At 41.8% G+C, this 22,366-nt stretch overlaps 1 protein-coding gene across 4 annotated transcripts in view; it reads right to left on the bottom strand.

Moving 5' to 3' along the window:
• Window positions 1-1,513, bottom strand: part of LOC111409087 (coenzyme Q-binding protein COQ10 homolog, mitochondrial-like) — a 31,276-nt gene extending 29,763 nt beyond the window's left edge. For 3 of the 4 annotated variants that reach the window (XR_002705422.1, XM_023039004.1, XM_023039002.1), the window contains exon 1: window positions 910-1,509. Coding sequence is in view for 3 of the 4 variants with exons in the window: in XM_023039004.1 (XP_022894772.1) it covers window positions 910-1,220 (311 nt within the window). In the remaining variant the exon portion in view is untranslated. Of the gene's footprint in view, window positions 1-909 lie in introns of all 4 variants that reach the window. The other variant, XM_023039005.1, reaches the window with a different exon arrangement.
• Window positions 1,514-22,366: the final 20,853 nt, after the last annotated feature.

Genomic DNA, 22,366 nt, shown 5'->3' on the forward strand with positions numbered 1-22,366 from the left:
AGTCAGTTCATCTAGCAACCAAAAGAAAAACATAAAAGTTGCATTTGAAGTCTAAGATTTGTGAAATAGTTAGAATAATAACCTACTGATCAAGAAACAGCATCGAAGGTTCACAGAAAATGATTTTTTATTTCTAAATGATGTATTAACTCAATTTAGTCAAAAATCTTTTGCAATTGTGTGCTTCATAGCTTCATCTCACCTAGATCCCCCATTCTATTCGGGGGTTGAGCTCGGGATTTTGTTTCTAGTTTGTGCGAGCCAGACAATAAAATTTGGCACAGATATGTATATATATATTTGTGTATGGAAGTTGACTTTTTTTGTCCACCAGTTTACCAAGGCAAAATGAAGAAAAGGGCAGGAAAAATTCGAACTTCATACATTGTGCTCCATTGCCCCAGTAGTAATTCTGAGGAAAAATTTAAAAAAAAAATTAAAAAAATCTACCTTCTCTAGGGTTCACCCTTCTAAATAGAACTGGATTTTAAAACCACTCACAAATGGCAAATCAATAGAGGATAATCTAGAACTCTAGAACATTGTAACATACATTTTGAGATGCAAAGTTGTATATCCACCACTAACCCCTATCGATTTGTATACCAAAATGTATCAAGCAAGGTTCATAATCTGTGCTGTGCAAACAAATGGACAACTGGTTTTCCAAACTGAAATGCATATCATCGTGCGAGAGATGTAAATTAAAAGAAAATGCAATTACTTCATCATTCATTTAAGCTATCCAAATATTTAATCTTAGTAACAATTCAGAATTCACATATTTTTCGATGCATATAAAATAAATTATCACGAAACGCTCAGAAAAAGAAACACACCCATACGTATACAGGAAATAAACATAATTGGGCACAACAGAATAATAAAAATGAGAAGTGCTAAGTATACCCCAAAACACGTCTCTCTTCGTGTACCTTAGCTAACATATTCCCCTCTTCGCCATCACCACACCCCAAAAATCCTCTTTTCTGGACAATAACATTATGATTATTAGGAAAAATTCCCGAATCCCGTAAATTATAATTCCAGTATCCAGTGACCGCTGATTTATTGTCTGAAGAAAATGCATTTGACCCACCAATTGTACTCAGGTACCTAATCTGATTGAAATCACTATACTTTATTATCCGCCGCCGGAATAAATCCCGACACGAAAACAAGCGCGTAAACGCCTTTGACGCGGGATTAAATGAAGGCATTCTGAAGAAAAAGTGTGAGATTTCCTTTTTAATTTGGAAAGCTAGTTGATTTTCTCAATGAATTTCGGGATATCATTTTTGAGAAATACGAAGATTAATGAAAAATTAGTTTCAAACAGAATTTATACGAGTAATTTTTTGGACAATGAAGCGATATATTAGTCCGCTTATTGGATCTCTGTCTCTGTTCGATTCTTCGAAGGTTTTGTTTTGGACTCCTCATACATAGCGGCTGTAAGTAACAGAGAAAATCAAAACTTTTCCTTCACTTTTACGAGATTTTTTTATTTTTTAATTGTTGATAAATTTGACCTGTAAAAAAAGTTATAGGATAATAGGTTGTTGACTCCCAAGAGCTCCTGCGACGGAGACGGTTGACTCCTCGCAGTTTTCCTTTGCCAGATATATAGGAATCGAACTGTTTTACAACTTTTTAAAGAACAATCAAAATTCGACTCATTCACATCTAGATCATGAATTTGTCACCAATATAGATATAGGTTGACCTAAAGCCCGACTTCCCCAAAGCTTTTGGTAGTACAATTATCTAATCACTCCCTTGAATTTGTGGGCTATTTTTCAATTGTGCGACTAAACGCTTCAAAAAGCTAACTATCAATGCTTTAAACTATTCGGACACATACTTTGGGAAATGGTTTGTGCGTGTTTGTTGCCACCCTTCGGACCATTTTCAACCACATGATGTGATGAGTTGAGAGTATCAAGAGCTAGTAGGCCATACCCCGATAAGAAAATAATAGCAATAATTTGTTGGGTTAGTCTTTATCAAATTACATCATTACAAATTAAGGACAGACTGTAAGAGGATTGCCTTTTGTAATTATACAAAGGAGAAATATAACGCAAGCTTCTCTATTGCACACTTTCTCTTTACTCCCTTAATTATTATTTTGTCTTCAGAAAATGGACGCTCTAAAGAATCTTGACCAAAATCTAGGATCGCTTTCAGATAAAAGTAATGTTGCTCATCCATAGATCCTTCTTAGCGTTACGGAAGATTGAATAAAGTTACGAATGGACAATCGTTTACCAATTACGCAAACAATTTTGATGAATAGCACAATTGCAGAAATCACACTTGAAACTATTAATGTACCGGAAAAATGAGCAATGCCTAAACTTTGGTCATCAACTTCTTCGGTCGACGATGCGGAGCCATTCATGGAAAGAATACGCTCTTCAGGTTGATTTATTTCTCCATTTTGTTTCAAGTTAAGAACTATTTTCGATACATCTGCAGTCAAAGGAGAATTTTTCTCGAATACCTATAAGAAAACCATAATGCACTACTATTACCAACAAGGCTGTTAAGACTTGGGGTCCATCTTAATAAGATCAACCTTATTAAGAGGAGTGTCCCAATCCTTTATATATTGATCATTGTTTCGGTATTTTACCGATATGGAATTATATTTCCTTAACACGTCCCCGCAAGATGGTGGCTTGTTTTGAACAGACCAATCTTGAAATTCGTGTGCTCATTTTTAGAGACTTAATCCGATCGAATTGCTCGTTGGAGGTTAATGGCCTCTGATACCATGTTAAGACGTGGGGTCCATCTTAATAAGGTCTACCTTATTAAGAGGAGTGTCCCAATTCTTTATATATTGGTCATTGTTTCGATATTTTACCGATGAGGGATTATATTCCCTTAACAAAGGCAACATTAAGAATAATGTTGTTTGAACAGCCTCAGTGATAGGCTGTGTCTCCAGGGGTTGAAATGGTAGCCCTAAGTTGGCAGTTTTTGTCTTTTTTTTTCCTTTAACCGTCAAAGAAAATGTGCTAAGTGCTCATCTCGAGGAAATTTTTGGCCTTATTTTAATGTTTTTCAAACCATTGCAAGAGGAGACAGATGAAATATTTGACTTCCTATCTTTTAGTGGGACCCGTATCCTCCAAAAAATGTTCACAAAATTCATTCTTGTCAACCAAAAATTGGAAACAGACAGGCACTAAGTATGCATCAGTTTAAATCCCTATCGTTGAGCCTGTTTGTGTAGCAAAACTATAACATTAATCAACAAGCGACTTGCTAAAAATGTAAAAGATGGACTATTTCTGCAAGGAAAACTTTGCCATGATATAACATTAACAGACGGGCTTCGCCATAATGTAGCGTTTGCTATTTTCTGCAAGGAAAACTTTGGCATGTGGACTGATAAAGAATGCTGCGGCAATGTGTCCCTTTTCAAAATCTTCAGCATATTGGCTGATACAGTTGATTTTCTTGATGTTCTCTTGCCTGAATTTCAAAGTATTCACTAGATAAGTCACAATGAAACCCTGTCCATTGCATCCAACAGTTGCATTAGTTTTCTGCAGATAATCCACCTCCGGTATGGATGGTTGCAGCATTGGCACCGTCATCATAAAACTTAGAACAGCAGTATACGATTCTGTTACAACTACAATCACAAACAACCATAATGCTAGCACTAATTGCGATATCTTACTCTCGATATATTCTTCTGCGTGTTAAAAATTTATCAATTTGTAAGAATGCAAAGAAGAAAGGAAGACTTCAAAATGTCATTTTCTAGTGGAGACTTACTTTTTGCAAATGGTAGAAGAGTAAAAGAAAACCAAATCATGGAACCAATTCTCTGAGGAAATGGACCTGGAAACTCTGGATTCTGGTTCACATGCTCATTCAAATAGATTATGATTCTCGTGGATAGGCTTATCCCTGCCATCACAACCCACAATTTCCATTCAATTGCCTTCACTAAAATGAATTTTTCGCTTTGTCAAATCTTGTTTTGCAGTTACAACCATAACTAGTTGAAAATCAATATGTTCGTATCAATGATCCAATATGTTCGTATCTCCAACTGCTGCATCCAAACTCTAATTATAAAATTGTAGTTTTAGCATCATGACAACAAAAGCGCAGGATAGAAGTATGAGTGATGTGTAGGTTTATGATGCCAAGTCAAGAGAGGACTAACAATAATTACCTTATTATAAACTGCAACCACCATCTCATCATAGGTGCCAACAAATGGGATCAAAATGTATGGCAAATGATATGGAAGCAGCTTAACTGCACCTTCAAAGAGTGCTATGGAAAATCCGCTGAAGGATGTTTTATGCCCTTCTTGATCATACATCACCCTGACAAACTGATGACAAGCTCCCTAGCAGGAACACCAATTCTTAGTTTCCAGCCTCTCGGAACTGGTTGCTCAACTCCTGGCCAGTAAATTGAACTTAATATCTTAGCTGTGTTGGTATTTTTTTCTAGTCTCGTTCTCCTTCTGATCTTCGAAGTAGCTTAAGAAACCATGATCTGGTGACCATTTTACCTTATTATAAACTGCAACCACCATCTCATCATAGGTGCCAACAAATGGGATCAAAATGTATGGCAAATGATATGGAAGCAGCTTAACTGCACCTTCAAAGAGTGCTATGGAAAATCCGCTGAAGGATGTTTTATGCCCTTCTAGATCATACATCACCCTGACAAACTGATGACAAGCTCCCTAGCAGGAACACCAATTCTTAGTTTCCAGCCTCTCGGAACTGGTTGCTCAACTCCTGGCCAGTAAATTGAACTTAATATCTTAGCTGTGTTGGTATTTTTTTCTAGTCTCGTTCCCCTTCTGATCTTCGAAGTAGCTTAAGAAACCATGATCTGGTGACCATAATGCTATTTCTCTGTAACTTTTTCCAATGACATTGATGATCTGAAAGGTCATTTTTTGCAATAACTTTCCCTTTTTTCAAGCTGATTCTTCCACTAAGAGCTTCAAAATCACTTGAAGCCGTATGATTTATCAGTTCACTTGCGTTCATTCTTCCTTCTGAATTTTGCATGGCTTTTGCAATTGCCCAAGCAGCATCATAGGCCCAAAAAGCATAGGTGCTTGGATTGGGATATTCTTCTTCTTCAGCATATGTGAAACTGAACTTTCTTCGAAACCTGCATTTGAACTTTAGAAAAGACTTGCCATGACCCATGTAATTTGTCTTGAATCCAGTGATCCCTTTCATATTCTGTATGACAGAGGGTTCAACAGAATCAAGAAGGCTAACAATATCATCGTACAGAATCCATGCATAACCTTTTTCCATCATTCCCAATTTCACTGCCTTACCGAAAAGAATTTTAGCAAACTCCGAAGAAGACTGCATAAGTACAAAAATCCAACTGCTTTTGCTTCTAAGTTTATTCATCTCTTCTTCAATAACAGCTTCAGGATTCTGGAGGGAAGATATGGAAGGGGAAGCTATATCATATTCGACCCCACAATTGAAGGATTTTAGTGCCTCAGAAAGTTGTGTTGTGAGTCTAGAATCTCACTAAAAGCTGTCGCTTTGTTCATATATGACTGTCACTTTTTGCCACCTAAAATGGCCAACAATTGCTGCAGAGCATTGCATTTGTACGGCAACATCATCATTCAGATGGAAAATGGATGCTACTTGTGGAAATAGAAGTAATGGAGAAATGGTTGCCGAGCCAATAGTAATGATTGGTGTGTTGCTGACTTCTTCGAGTTCTGAAACAAAAGTTGCTTCTTGCAATGTCAATGCTGCAATTATCACTTGCACTTTTTTGCTCTTGACAAGGTCGATTGCTGCAAATTAACATGGATTTTATTCGAGCAATTTTTATGGCAAATAAAATTGAATCCATTTTCATGAAATTAACCTTCAAAATGGAATGCAGTCTAATTGTAAAGGAATATCTGTATCGTGGCCAACGTACAAGTTTCTGAAATTGCTCAAAAAGTTAATAAAAGGATTTAGAAAAATATAATTGTTAGTAAGGAAAATCATGTGATTCAACATTTATTTACAGAGTTACCTAACAATCTAGCAAGAGCATAGTAATAACTTTTGCACCATACGTCAGCCCCGATTACCTTTCAGTAAATTATCTGAATCTCAATCTGGTCGCTAAAATGTCATAATGTTTGTTATGTCAGTTGTCTCTTTGTTCGTTTAATTAAAATATAGTTCTTCCTTTAAGATGGAAATATTGGTTGCTTATCATTAAAAGGTCACTTTAGTTTTTACTTTCCATTGCATCTCTATGTTTTCTTTACGATTCTTTGCTCACAATTCTCTGTTTTTTGCAGCTATCTACGGCATTCTCATCTTCTTGTCTTATGGTAGAAAAATGGGATTACGAGGGAAGAGAGAAACTCACACTAAAGACATGAAATTGAATGGAGCAAGTACTTTTCAGCCAGTGACCTAAGTACTCGGTGTAGTAAAGTCCTAAGATTGAATGAGCTAGTTACCTAGCTACCAAATAAATCAAGTGACACCAAAAAATCAACCAAGCCGAGAGTTCATAATGAGAGGAGCCAAGGATAATTATACCAAGCAAAAGGCCAAATGCTTTTACTAAGCTGTTTGCCAAAGTTTCAAGCCTAGATACTTGTTGACGGTAAAATTATAATAAACAAATTCCTCTCATTTAGCTAATATTTGCTCCTCCTAAACTCTTTCGTTTCAATTATCAAACAGGAGCAAGAGAGGAGATAGCTATTTGGAAGAAAGATATTTGACTTTGCATGCCCTCTTTTTCTTAAGCGAGAGTATTTATAGATTTCTTTGGAGGTTTGGGATCATTCTAGAAAATGACAAGCGGTGGATAGATAATTGATTCTATTATACATTCAAATGTTAATCACTGGTTTTGAAGTCATGTTTTTCATATTTATCCATGTGTGTTTTAATAATGGTTTTTGTCCCTATAGAAGTGGATGGTTTGCCTCTTCTTATTGGTGAACATTACATCTTAATAGTCCTCGTGTGCTTTTAGACTTAGCGTTACGAGGGAGGGAAATTTTTATTTAGTTTCGAGCTGGAGGTGATTTCGGCTGTCTTCTTCGTTTTGCTTTTTTGTCCAAGGCTCTTTCGAGTACAGTACGGTCTAATCAGTCCTAACTTCCAAACTTGTCCTAGTAGGGAGGGGGTTGTGGAACTTCACCCAGAGTGGTCTCTTATGGTTTGAGCGTTAGTGAGAAGGAATGACAAATATGAAAATAAGAGCTTCTGTTTGTAAAATTTGTGAAAAATGTCGCCGATGAGCTCACATGATAGATTTCTTGATTCAACAAATAGTCCCCAAAATTCGTTTCATTATTCATGTTAAGCCCTTGTCTGAAACCAATTTTTTTGCCTTTTTAGAAGAGATTTGACCGTTGGTCCGTGAAGTAACATTTTCTAAATCCATTTCATCTGATACAAAAGTGACGTATAACTGTATTTACCAATTTTGCCCTTCTCTCCAAAACCAAAACAAACACATCCAACCAAAAATAGGGGTATAAATGAAAATCACACATAACTATCAATAATCAAATACATATGGTATTTAATGGTAGGCACTACTGATGTGATTGGAAAATTAATTCTTTAGACAAAAATCTAGTTATTGTTTATTGTCAAGCTGCGCAACTGTAGGTGGTAAAATTTATTTATTTATTTATTTTTTTGGGGTTGACGTGTACTGCATTGAGAAGTTGGGTCATGATTGAAACTGGTTTCTACGTGTGTCAATCGACCTGTTTGTGCGTTTCAAGGTTAGTGGCCCGCGTGCGCTTATTGCGTGTGAAGACTATGCATGACCTCACCATTCATTTCAAATCTTGATCAGGCGTCCTTTAATATTCAATAGTTGTGACTGTTTCTGGCATATTTAAATTGCTTACGCTTTCCGTTTAGAATCTATAAATGATAGGTCATTTTATCTGTGAGTATCTTCATTAGTTTTCTGTGTTGCCTCTTGCTGGGCTTATTTAATTTTCCAGTGATTATATTTTTTCCATTCTTTCACTTTTCTACAAAATCCTTCCTTAGGTAGTGGTGGATCGAGGACTCGGTGAGCACCGATAGCCACGGGTGCTAGATCCGCCGAAACAATTTTTTTTGGTTGACAATTGATATTGCCCTTGTTTGAGCCCCATTTTTGGGGAAAGAATAAATTTTTTGAATAATGTATTGATGGGGAATACGTAACTAAAAAATAAGAAATTTTTTTGCATTTACGTGTAATATTATTTTATAAAAGAATGTGTGATTGAAATAATGTCAAAACATTATTGAAAAATACATTTTTTTTTTCAAAAGAATGGGACTCAAACAAGGACATTATTTTTAGGTTATATATATGGTAATTTCCTTTCTTTCAAAACATCTATTGTAGCTCATTTGGTTAAAGCTTTCACATACAAATTGAAGGTCCAACATTTGAATCCCTTTCAAACCAATTCATTGTGTAATTTTTCTAGTTCTACAATTTTTACCGAAACTGATGAATCGGGAGGGGATTCAAACCTGTGATCCATCTTTAACATATTTGAAAGCTTGATCATCATAGCACTTGTTGAATTATGATACTAAGGCTCTGTTTGAGTCACATTATTTTCTCATTAAAAAGAAAAATATGACTGTTATTCATTATATCAGGCCATCATATTTGGCTTTTTATATCTTATGTGGGGCCCATGACGACTATATTTTTCATTCTTATTTTTACAATAATATAGCTAAATGTAACTAAATAATATATATTCTGTTTAGTGGTTTTAATGCAATTGTAATGATTCAAACCTACACTCTTCTTTTGAATTATGCAAAACTTGGTCACCATGTCATTTAGTGAATATTGTTAACATTTATAACAAAATTATATATGTTTAGTTTTAGCAAAATAATTATTATATTTAATTTTAAATATTTTATTATGGCCGACAATCAAAGATCAACGAACGCCCGTACTCATTCAAAATTCTGAATCTGCCACCATTCTTAGGTAGGTGATCTGCATCTTATTTTGCTTTTTTGTTTAATCTTTAATCTTCTATATTCTTTTTTTACGGTGTCTTCTCGAAAGTGACTCCCAAAATATGTCCTATGATTCAAACACTGAGAGTTCTAGAGTTAGGAATAATCTCCATAGTACTTCTTTTCGTAGAAGTGCTTTATACCGAGGTGTTTCCTTAATCCTTACCATGTAGTTACATATTCAAGACTTAAAACACAATTATTGGAGATACAAACATGCATGTGGATTTATACAAATGCACGCATTTCTTAAATTCCAAGTAATTAATTGACTTCTCAAAAATCAATACTAAATTTTCAAAGAACGTTATTCTTTTCATTTAAACTAATCAATTATCAAAACAATGAGTGAAGTCGCCCAGAAGTTTACAACGTAAAATATCGAATTATGTATCTTCAAATTATTTTGAAGATGGAATTTTGAATTTTATAATATGTTTGTTGAATATAATAATAATTATCATGCTAAGAAACAAGAATCATAATTCTAAATTAATAGTTTAAGAGTTATACCTGCGGAAGACATTTTGAATGCAAATATTAGTGCTAGACCTTCATCTCTTTGCTCCTCACAAAAGTATTAACCGTCAATAGGACAAACCAATAAAAACGTATAAAGAGGAGAGGGGCCCTAACCTCTTATAGGAAGCCCATATTTTGAAATTATTCTACCAACCTTCGTTGATGAATTTAAAAAATGACATAAAATGAAGAACCTACTAAATGAATTCTGCTTTTAGAAGAGCTCACAAATATTGTGATATTGAAGCAAAAATATTAATCTTACAATATTTGAGAATGACCAAGTGTACCCTAGTACTCCAATGAACTTTCATGGAAACATTTAGTACGTGTTTGGCTAGTGTTTATAAATGATCCGTTCACTTTTTACCTATACATTTTATGGGATCTACAAGTATTATTTACTTATCGATTACTCATTTCTATTTATTATAAACTGATAGAACAAACAAGAACAGTCTTTGAGACAAGAAACAAAAATTCTATGCAAGATTAGCACGTAAGAAAGCACTATAAAGAAATTAATTTTCTAACCTTGATTTTTCAATAAAATTTTTAAGAATCGTGGACACGGAGACACACATGGCCAGAGGCCATGACCCCTGTTACGCTCCGATCTTACACGCCTCGGACTCACAGCACCACATATTCCAACCTAAAAACGACCCTTCCGAAGTGTCTCCGAAATGATATGGCGATTCCTATTACTGACCTGTCGAAGCATCTCGCCTCCGAGGTCAAGGTCAAGTGGACCCTGGTTAGAAGATCCGTCGCCAATTTGAGATTTGTGTCAAGATTCTTCCTGCACCTAAGGTTTAAATTGATTTGACGTCTCTATGAGACTAGTTGATGTGACTTATCAACTTTATGTCAATTCAACTCAGAAGAAACAAACTGTCCGCCCACTCTACAAATGCGGCTGATTGATGCCTATGAGCGGACGCTTCATACCGTCAGATGTATACACGCGTCCCACATCCAACGGTTCATACCACCTATAAATACCCAAGGTTTGGCAAGAGGCAAAGGTAATGAAACTCTTACTACATAGCACTCCATAGCAAGTTTATATATTTTCTCCTCCCCCTTTATCATTGATTTGCATAGCCCCTGGGTACTGTTCCGATCACTTAAACCTGACTTGACCGTCGGAGTGTATACGGCCGTCACCACCCCCGTTGGTTCCGACCGTGTGCACCTGACTATTCGCTAATTCTGCGCAGGGAGGAACACATGGAGTAGCTTTCAGTTGGCCACGTGGAAGGACCAATTTTCGGGGTCAACAGATTGGCGCCGTCTGTGGGAAACACTCTCCATTCGAAAATTTGCGTTCTCCATCGGAGAAGTTACCGGAAAACTAGCGACTAACCCTGAAAATGGGGCATTCTTGAAAAAGAACAAAGTCGAGTTACAATCCAAGTTCTCACTACCCTTGAAAGAAGAGATGGGATGAGCTACAGTCATGAAAACGACAACCCCATGAGAGAGGCCTCTGAAGAAGAGGTACTCTATAACAATGTTACTCATCAGAGACCACATCACCGGCGTCGTCGAGGTGGAAGAACAACCATACTCACTGAAGGAATAGCTCAGATAGCTGCGGGTATGAGAGACATAGCAGCTCAGAATATGGCGATGCAAGAACTCCTTATACAAGCCCAGGGTCATCAAGGCTATCAAAGGCCCCAAGGATCTTATCCGGTGTGGGAAGCCCCTTTATCTCACTCCCGAGGCCACATGAGCCGGCACACAGAATGCCCCCTCGAAAGGGAGATGAACGCCGAAGCAACATTTTATGTGCAAGGGAGTCAACCATCAGAACCACGCTTGGGGGACAATTTTCCTCAAGAACACGAGGACCAAAGGTCGATAAGCGTCTTCGACCGGATAGTGGAGGATCCTAGCAATAGGGTCCGCCCAACAAGAGGATCAGTTCGTCCGAATCACGAACAAGAACATGCTCCCCCTCCTCCTCCTAGAAATAGGAGAGAGAGTAGGAACCTAGTCGATTGGGAAGTCGAGGAGAAGCACTTCCACCTCCCTAGGACATCCAAGATGATGAAGGGTCAGATGGGCCCTGTCGATCTTATGAAATTGACTACAATGATGATAACCTCCCTTTCTCAAGGGAGATCCGAAGCTTCCCAATGCCAGCGAATTTCATGCCCCCTAAGATCCCCAAGTATGAGGGAAAGGGGAATCCGGAGAAGCACCTCACCAAGTATATAACACAAATGAGCTTTAGGAGAGCCTCGCCTGCTCTAAAATGCAGAGCTTTCCATTTAACACTAGGCGGAGCCGCCGAGGTATGGTACATCAGGCTTCCTTCCCTAAGCATCAGAAGTTGGCCAGATTTGAAAAAGCATTTTTGAACCAGTACCTCTCACGCAGGGAAGGAGAGGCACCAGTTCAACGCCTGCAAGACATGAGGCAAGGCCCCTGGGGAGACGCTGAAAAGCTATCTCGCCAGGTTTACAGACGAAATTACTTATTGCGAACAGGTCACTGATAGGGAAGCCCTTTCAGCCCTGAAAGGTGGGCTCAATATGAACACTTTGTTCTGGAGGGACGTGCACAGCAAGAATCCCTCCACATATGACGAGCTGGTGGAAATGATGAGAATGGAAATTGTTAGTGAAGAAATGATTGATCATCGCAACCGTGCCGCGCAAGGACTCCCTCCTCCTCAGAGGCAGGTTGGTCGAGGACCCGTAGCACACCTTGTTACTCAGCAATGGACCCAAGTAGGACATACCATAGCTCCCACATCTGGACAGGCCCTAGCTTCCTCCACATTGAATGCAGTACCGGTGTTGGCGTATGATAATGCCCCTACTGAAGTGGGACCATCTGGAAGAACTGATAATAAGAAGAAGAAGAGGTCAAACAGACCCTTGGCAGGAGCAAGGTTTTGTACATTCCATCAACTATATGGACATGACACTAGTGAGTGTCGTGATGCCAATCGACGCCCTGATCGAAACAACCCGCACACTTCCAGCAGAAACGAACACCCTCGCAGATCCACCTCCCCGAGGAGGGGAGGGAGAGGTCACCAGGAACAATCTGCTCGGAGAAGAGAATCAAGGAACCGAGGCCAATCCAGATAGGGAAATCAAGCCCAATTTTCTGAAAGCCAGGTCATCAGGAAAATCGATACTATCATTGGGGGACCCCACGTCGGTGACAACACCAGAAATGCCCAGAGAAATTACACAAGAGAAGCAAAGGATCCCCCAATGATCACTTACATTGTTAACAAATTGAAATCAGCAAAAAAGATGGCCCCAATCACCTTCTCCCAGGAAGACTCAGAGGGAGTTCACCACCCTCATTGTGATGCTTTGGTTGTAAGAGCCGTAGTAGCTAGAAACGGATTAAAACGCATGCTCATTGACAATGGCAGTTCCGTGAACATATTGTTTGGCTCCGCTTTTGACAAAATGCAAATTGAACATGGGTTGATCCCCATGACCGACCCACTATTCGGATTCACTGGGGACAGCATCATCCTACGAGGGTGGATCACCCTGCCTATCGAAATGGGTTCGGCACCCCTAGTGGCCCAGCACTTCATGGAATTTTTGTTGGTAGATCACAGATCGGCTTATCATGGAGTATTGGACAGACTCGCTCTGAAAGATCTTTGGGCTGTGACATCCATTCACTATTTGTGCATGAAATTTCCAACCGAACATGGGATTGCTACGGTCCGAGGCGATCAGATGAGCTCCAGGGCATCTTACCTAAACTTGCTGTGAAAGTTCGAGCCCTGAACTATTAATGTAATCCTAGCTGAGGTACCCGCTGAAGTTGGTAGGGACGTGGAAACGCTCGACGCCCCTGAACAAGGGCATACCTCTGAACAAGAGGGAGACGTCAACATGGAAGAGGCCCCTAAACAAGGACACCCTCTTGATGAGTTAGACCCCCGAATAATTGACTCTGAACCAAATGTGACCCCAATGGAAGAATTGGAGACTTTCCCCGTCAACCCGAAAGACCCTAGTCAGGTCTTGCGTATAGGGAAGTCATTATCACCTGAAGCAAAAGCTGAGATGATATGCTTCCTGAAAGGGAATCTGGATGTCTTCGCATGGAAACATGAAGATATGGTGGGAATAGATCCTAGGATTAGTTGCTATCAACTTAACATCAACCCTCCTATGCCCTCCATAGACAGAAGAGGCATGCCCTAAACCCGGAACGGTACGAGGCACTGAAGGACGAAGTAAGCAAACTTAGCCGCAGGTGTTTCATAAGAGAGGCCATCTATCCGAGGTGAATATCCAACCCGGTTCTAGTAAAAAAGCCCAGCGGAAAGTGGAGGGTATGCGTGGACTTCACAAACCTAAATAAGGCGTGCCCCAAAGACAGCTTCCCATTTCCAAGAATAGATCAACTTGTGGACTCTACTACTGGGCATGAACTACTGAGTTTCATGGATGCATACTCAGGGTATAACCAGATACCCATGTTCCGACCTGACGAGGAAGCTACATCATTCATTATGGACAGGGGCCTGTATTGCTACAAAGTCATGCCCTTCGGATTGAAAAATACCGGAGCCACATACCAGAGGTTAGTCAACATGATATTTGCTGAACTCATTGGCAAAACCATGGAGCTTTGCGTAGACGACATGGTGGTCAAAAGCTCCAGGCAACCGAACACGTGAGTCACATTAACGAAACCTTTCAGATACTTAGAAAGTATAATATGAAATTGAATCCCCTCAAGTGCACCTTTGAAGTGGCATCGGGCCAGTTCTTGGGGTATATTGTAAATCAGAGAGGAATTGAGGCGAATCCGGTAAAACTAACGGCCTTATGGTCGGATAGCCGCACTCAGTCGCTTCATCTCCAGAGCCACAGATAAAAGCTTGCCTTTCTTCAATATGCTGAAGCAAGGAAAGAAATTCCAATGGACTTCGGAGTGCGAAGAAGCCTTCGAGGCTCTGAAAAAGCACCTTGGGGAAGCGCCCCTCTTGTCGAAACCTCAACCGGATGAATCTCTACTACTGTATCTAGCGATTTCGAATGTGGTAGTCAGTGCAGTCCTAATCAGGGAAGAAAATGAGCGCCAATTGCCAGTGTACTACATCAGCAAAGCACTTCTCCTAGCTGAAACATGCTACCTAGACATGGAAAAATTGGCACTCACTCTTATCACAGCCTCAAGAAAGCTAAGGCCATATTTCCAAGCCCACTCAATACAAGTTCTCACCAATTTCCCTTTAAAGCAAGTAATGCAGAAAATAGACGCATCAGGGCACCTGCTAAAATGGGCAATCGAGCTCAGCGAGTTCGATCTAACGTTCCGACCTCGACGTGCCGTCAAGGGCCAGGCCCTTGCTGATTTTATGGTTGAATTTACCAAAGTCCCAGAAATGGAGGCGATAATGGAACCAACCGAGCCCCCCACATGGAAACTATTCGTAGATGGGTCCTCAGGAGAGGCTGGCGCAGGGGCAGGGATCGTATTGGAGAGCCCAGAAGGCCACAAGCTAAATTGTGCAGTAAGGTTCGGTTTCAAAGCCTCGAACAACGCAGCCGAATACGAGGCCCTTCTGGCAGGTCTTAGACTCACTAAGGAGATGTAGGTCAAGAAGCTCCTAGCGAGCAGTGACTCTTAGCTCATAGTAAATCAAATCAATGGGAATTTCGCAGCCAAAGATGGTAACATGCTTGCGTACTTGAAGTTGGTTCTGGACATAATTCCTCATTTTGAAAGGTTCGAACTGACTCAAGTCCCCCGTCTAGAGAATGCACATGCAGACGCCCTCTCAAAATTAGCCAGCAACATGGACTTAGAGCTTCTAAACATCGTCCCTATTAAGCACTTATCGAAGCCCTCCACCTCCGAAGGTGAAGAGGTACTGTGGATAGAAGGCACCCCATTATGGATGCAGCTCATCATCGGGTACCTGAAGGAGCAAACATTGCCTGCTTCCAGAGGCGAGGCGAGGAAATTAAGGAGAAGGGCTGCACACTTCGTCCTGCAAGAAGATACCCTTTACAAGAGAGGCTTCACTTCGCCTCTTCTTCGATGCGTAGGCGGCGAAGAGGCCACATACATACTCAAGGAAATCCATGAAGGAATCTGTGAAAACCACTCCGGAGGAACGGCTCTGGCACACAAGGTTCTCCTTCAAGGCTACTTCTGGCCGACCCTGAAAATGAAGCTTGCCAATTTGTCCAGAAATGTGATAAATGCCAGCGCTTCTCGAACATACAAAGACAGCCTGCTCAGAGCCTCTCTGTAGTAACCAGCCCTTGGCCATTCGCCAAGTGGGGCATTGACTTCATTGGTCCACTCCCAAAAGGGAGAGGAAGTGCAACTTTAACTATTGTCGCCATTGACTACTTCACTAAGTGGGTCGAGGCAGAACCCCTTACCCGAATTACCGAGGCTAGTACTACCAAGTTCTTTTGAAAAAATATCATTTGTAGATTCGGCATTCCCCACTCCTTAGTGTCTGATAACGGACGGCAGTTCGACAATAGGAAGATGCGAGACTTATGCGACGAATTGGGCATAAAGAAGGACTTCTTGACACCTCATCACCCCCAGGCGAATGGGCAAGTTGAAGCAATGAACAAGACTATCAAACACACCCTGAAAAGGAAACTGGATACCTCAAAAGGGGCCTGGGTTGACGAACTCCCCCACGTCCTCTGGGCTATCAGGACTTCTTGCCGGACTGCAACTAGTGAAACCCCATTTTCCATGACCTACGGAGCCGAGGCAATGAGTCCGGTCGAAGTTGGGGTCCCATCACATCGACGGATACATTTCAATGAGATCAGCAACGATGAGACCCGAATAAGCGAACTACACCTCCTTGAGGAAAAGAGAGATACCTCCCAAGTGATCTTGGCAAAATATCATCGAAAGATGACTCGCTATTACAACTCCAAGGTCAGAAATAGAACTCTCCGCTTGGTCGACCTCGTCCTCAGAAGAGTTTTCCAATTTTCAAAACCAATCGGGTCAAGAGTGTTCGGCCCAAACTGGGAAGGCCCTTACCGCATCTGTTGGGAATCTCGACCTGGTACCTTCGAAATCGAAGATATGTCAGGAAAGGCGCTGCCTCATCAGTGGAACATCGAACATTTGAGGAAGTACTACCAATAATGAGACTTTGTTCCGATCCGATCTCAATATGTTATAGTGAATCAATTGTCCTGATCTGATCTCAGTTGTAAAATTCCCTAAGTGATGGAATCGCCTTTGTAAAGGGTGATGTGATTTATCTGAGTAATGAATCTTCGGTTCCAAGCTACATCAGTTAGTGAATAGTTTCCTCAGTACTTCAGAAGGTTCATTTAAGCGATCCGATCATCAATTATTAGCTGATTAACATTAAGCAGCTCTTCATGTTTGCTTAAATGGTCTGATCTCAAATTATTAACAAGTTGGCATTAAGAGTCGTTTCATACTCGCTTACGTGTTTAAACTTATATTAACTTGAGTGGTCCGGTCCGCAGTTATTAACTGGTTATTGTCGTGAGGCAATTAGTCTGACGTTTGTCGTTCATACAAGTATAAACAGATAGAAAATACAAAGAAGCAGAAGCCCGAATACTTAACAAAAATTTTCATTTCATTTAATAAATTTAAGTACAAAAGTACCGAAGCCATTACAAGAGGTAACCCTAATCTGCTGGAGGGACTTCTACATTGGCCGCCTCCTGGGCCTCCGGAGCCCCCTCGACAACCCTATTAGGCCGACCTCCAGTTGGTCCCCCAAACTCTGCCTCTAATGAAGGGATGTCCAGAGTGGGATGCACCTCCTTCAGTCGACCCAGTAAGCTTTGGGCACTCCATGAGGCCTAGAAGTTGGCGAAGTCGTCATACAGAGAATGATCTTCGAAGTGGTCGATGAAGTTCTGGACTGCCACCTCCCCCGCAGACTTCAACTCCTCCTTCAAAGAGGTAATCTCTTCTGACTGGGCCTCTGCCTTCTGCCTCAGCTCTACCTTTTCTTTGTTGGAGGCTTCCAGAGCATCGGTGGCGAGCTTGTGGTGCTCATTGGTGTGATCAAGTCGTCGAGTCACAGCAGCCACTTGGCATTCGACCTCATACAACTCCTTCTTCAGCCGTTCCACTTCTGCTTTCACGGCAGTAAGCTGGGCCTCAGCATCTTTCTTCCCTTCCTCTGCCTGCGTGGCTTTGGCCTGAGCCGCCCACACGGCATCCCCGTAATGCATCGCCTCCTCAAGGCGCTTGGCGAGGTCCTCCCTCTTAGAGTTCAGATCCTTCACCAAGCCCTCAAGCTGGATACTTGTGCTCAGGGCCCGAGCCACACAGGTGCTGTTCGCGGCCACCAAATCCTCAGCCGTGCAGGAGGCGGCGTGGTCCCTCCACTCCTCTATCCAGTATTTATTGTGGACCACCGCCACCGCAGCTGTTTCGGGAGGAAGAGCCTCCAACACTTCCCTTACGGGCTCTTCAGGATTGGTGCCTAGAAAGTCAACCTCCTTAGAGGGACGGGGCCTTTTTCTCTTCTGCTGCCCCGGTGCTTGGTCGATTGGCACTGCAGCGAGGGGTGTCGTGGCCGAGGCAGCGACGGGCTCAGTTGGAACGGGCCTTCTCTCTGGGAGGGCCATCCCCGTGGGAATTGTGGTCTGCCGCAGAGCTGGGGGTGGCCTCGCCACAGTTGGGCGTCTTGGAGGGATGGCACTCTTCTTGCCCTTCCTTCGAAGGTCAGCCTCCGGGTCCTCCGGTACCTCCTCCTCCGTCGGGAGCTGGAGCCTCTTACTGGCTTCCACCAACTCCTCCATTTACTTTTTGTACAAGGAGGAGGAGGCCTTCAACGCCCGCGCCTCTGCCATTATCTCTGAATGGTCTTGAAGTCGGGGCGCACTGGCAGCTTCTTATTATAGTTGTCTGCAAAGAAGCAAATAAGGAATTAATACAAGTCTTGGGAGTTCGGAATAAAAAGTAAAGACTTCGGTCCAGTTACCTTGGAATGCCATTAAATCGTGAGAAATGAAATGGATGTTCTTTCGGATCAGCCTGTGGTAGGACCTCTTCTTTTGAGGCAGCTGATAAATGACACAGATGGTGTTAAAGTCCTCGGTTGACAGCTCGCACCGAGGAAGAGCACCTACAAAGGAAATGTAACTGTTAAACACAATTCGAACCGAAGAGAAATATATGGAGAAACTACTACTATACTCACTAAGTATTGAATACTTCGTTGGAACCGTAAGAGGCGCCAGGGGGTCCCCCTCCATCATGTCCCATCGCCCCGCGGCCCAGTACCATGAGCTCTTCCATTCTTTGATGGAGCCCGACAGATCGACCACGAATGGAGTGTGGGAACCCCGTGACGTAAGGTAATACCATCCCCGGGTCTTACCCCCCAGCAGTAACCTTAGGAATATAAAGGGTTTGGAAAACGGAAAGGGGCATCTCCACCCCTAATGACGCCTCTTTCCACAACATCCAGGAGCCCAACATCTGGCTCCAGGAGTTCGAATTGAGCTGCGTCGGGGCTAGCCCATAGGACCTAAGCACCATCCTAAAGAATGGGTGAACGGGCAGCTTAAGTCCGGCCCTAAGGATCGCCTCACTAATGGCCACACAGCCCGGCCTAGGATAGCAGGCTCTTTCTTCCGGCCCGGGGAGTATCAAATCTATGCTATCAGGGATCCTATACTCTATCCTAAGTCTCCCCAAGTCGCCCTCTCTTAATTTTGATGGGTAGTCCGACGCCCCCCAATGCACAGAGGTATCTGGTGGATTATCCGGTCGTTTCCATATATCCCCCCCCCCCAATTATTGCCTCGGCTATTTCTGAGGAGGTCGCCACAATGGGCTCGTCCACCCTCACCATTTCTAAACCCTTTCCCGAACTAGAACTCTTCTCTGAGGCCATTCTTTTAAAATTTAAAAGCCTAAATAGGTACCGAAACTTACAGGGTTGGAGGTTTTCCTAGCCGGAAATGGTGTAAGGTTGCCGGAAGTCTAGTTTTCTCACCGGAATTGCTTACAAAACACCGAAAATTGCCAATAACTCGAGAGCAAAATATAATGTTAGTTTCGCAAGGGTAGAAAGCCTGAGAAAACCTCAGAGTCCTCCTTTTATAGAAAAACAAATCCAATCTCCACCGTTGAATTCAAATGCAATCAATCTAAGTCGTTCATCGCATCTTCAATCTAGGCCATTGAAATGAAACGCCAGATTTGATCTACGCCTAAGATGTCGCTGTGACTTTCACGCTTGCTTGAAACGCGTCACCTCGATTGCAACCAGTCGTCAATAATAATTAGTAGCCACGGTAGCCTTTTAGGAGAATAGGCATGGCACCCAACTGTCACCTTGAAAACACGCAACAGTTGTCAAATCATTTGACGTTTGAATCGCTTCGGATCAAGCTCCTCCTCCAACTTTACAAAGCTTGGACGCACCTGACACGAAGGCCCTTTTGGGTCATCGCCTCGGACGTTGCGTTACCTCCCATGCTTTACAAAGTTTCAGCCATCTCCCAACACGTCGGCCTTTTGGGTCAGCACACCGGTGGCAGATGAGCTCCTCCTCCAACTTTACAAAGCTTGGACGCACCTGACGCGAAGGCCCTTTTGGGTCATCACCTCAGACGTTGCATTACCTCCCATGCTTTACAAAGTTTCAGCCATCTCTCAACTCGTCGGCCTTTTGGGTCAGCGCGCCGGTGGTAGATGAGCTCCTCCTCCAACTTTACAAAGCTTGGACGCACCTGACGTGAAGGCCCTTTTGGGTTATCACCTCGGACGATGCGTTACCTCCCATGCTTTACAAAATTTCAGCCATCTCCCAACGCGTCGGTCTGTGGGGTCAGCGCACCATATTCACGAAGCTTCGACGCACCTTACCTGAAGTTCCATGCTGGTTGATCGCCTCGTACATTACGCACAATAACGAAACTTTGGCACGTCTGCCTGTTATCATAACCTCGATTGCTGCAACAGATCAACCCCCAAAACTCTCGTGACTTGCAGTCCGGTCAGGAAAGCAAGTCCACGCATGATATAAATATTCATCCCCGGACTTGGGGGACCACTGTTACGTTCCGATCTTACACGCCTCGGACTCGCAGCATCACATATTCCGACCTAAAAATGACCCTTCCGAAGTGTCTCCGAAGTGATATGGCAATTCCTATTACTAACCTGCCAAAGCATCTCGCCTTCGAGGTCGAGGTCAAGTGGACCCCGGTTAGAAGATCCGCCACCAATTTGAGATTTGTGCCAAGATCCTTCCTGCACCTAAGGTTTAAATTGATTTGACGTCTCCATGAGACTAGTTGATGTGACTTATCAACTTTATGTCAATTCAACTCAGAAGAAACAAACTGTCCGCCCACTCTACAAACGCGGCTGATTGACGCCTATGAGCGGACGCTTCATACCGTCAGATGTATACACGCGTCCCACATCCAACGGTTCATACCACCTATAAATACCCAAGGTTTGGCAAGAGACAAAGGTAATGAAACTCTTACTACATAGCACTCCATAGCAAGTTTATATATTTTCTCCTCCCCCTTCATCATTGATTTGCATAGCCCCTGGGTACTGTTCTGATAACTTAAACCTGACTTGACCGTCGGAGTGTATACGGCCGTCACCACCCCCGCTGGTTCCTGCCGTGTGCGCCTTACTATTCGCTGATTGTGCGCAGGGAGGAACACGTGGAGTAGCTTTCAGTTGGCCGCATGGAAGGACCAATTTTCGGGGTCAACAACCCCTATTTTTGAGTTCTATGTATGTGGAAGTTGATCGAAATCATCAAATAAGGTAGAGGAAAGATAGACAAGTTTGCTTATTGATAAATTATTAATAAATAAAACAATTAAAATATCTAATGAATAAGTAGAAAAAGAAAAAAAATACTAGAATTTTTCAAGCAATATTTTAAGTCTAATTCCGCAATGTTTTCCTTGACAAATTGCAAAAACGGATTTCAAAATAACATTTTGCTCGAAATTTGTTAAGGGAGCCAAACTCTATGGTAAGCATATTGAGATTGATGATCACTTTGTGCGTCATTAATTCTTGTCAGGGGCCATCTCTCTTCTGTACATCTCCTTTGCTATGCAGCTTGCTAATTTTTTACCAAATCCTACACAACTACTCAATTTCAACAACTTGTGGGCAAACTCAATATGGTTTAACCATCATGAGTTTGATTGAATATTCACGTGTATGCATCGTAGTGCAGATTATGTATATGTTTCTTTTATTTATCAGTAAATATACTTTAAATCTTTTCTCTTTTTCGGGTTTTAGATTCTTGTGTGTTTTTCATGTAGGGAAAATCCCAAATTTCACCAGTTCGGTCGGTTTATGAAAGATGAGGAATCCGGTATTCTCGATTTCAATACCGTATATGTTTTTTGTCCGGTAAGATGATATATAACACCAAGTTACAGTCGTACAACTAATTGGATAATAACAGAATAAACAACAAATCAACTATTGAATTTACTGCAATAACTAACAGAACGAATAATTGAAATTGCAGGAAATGAAATTTCAAACCGAGGCCTGTGTTACACACAGTTTCCTTAAAACAGATTTGCCCCCTCACCGTCCATGCTTGAGGTTTAAAACGAGCATCCGTTTCCCAAGATACAACGTTAAAACCAGTAGCTTCCAAGCATCGCAGAAACCACTCCGGCGAACTGAACTAGTGCCTGAACTACACAACCACAAAGACAGAAATGCAGAAAAGACAGAACTCTATGCAAATGAATTTCTTGTGTATTCTAAACTTGAAAGTTTTTGCTTTGGTGTATTGAAAT

This window comes from Olea europaea, chromosome 14 (assembly GCF_002742605.1).
Source record: "Olea europaea var. sylvestris chromosome 14, O_europaea_v1, whole genome shotgun sequence".
Taxonomy (NCBI): Eukaryota; Viridiplantae; Streptophyta; class Magnoliopsida; order Lamiales; family Oleaceae; genus Olea; species Olea europaea.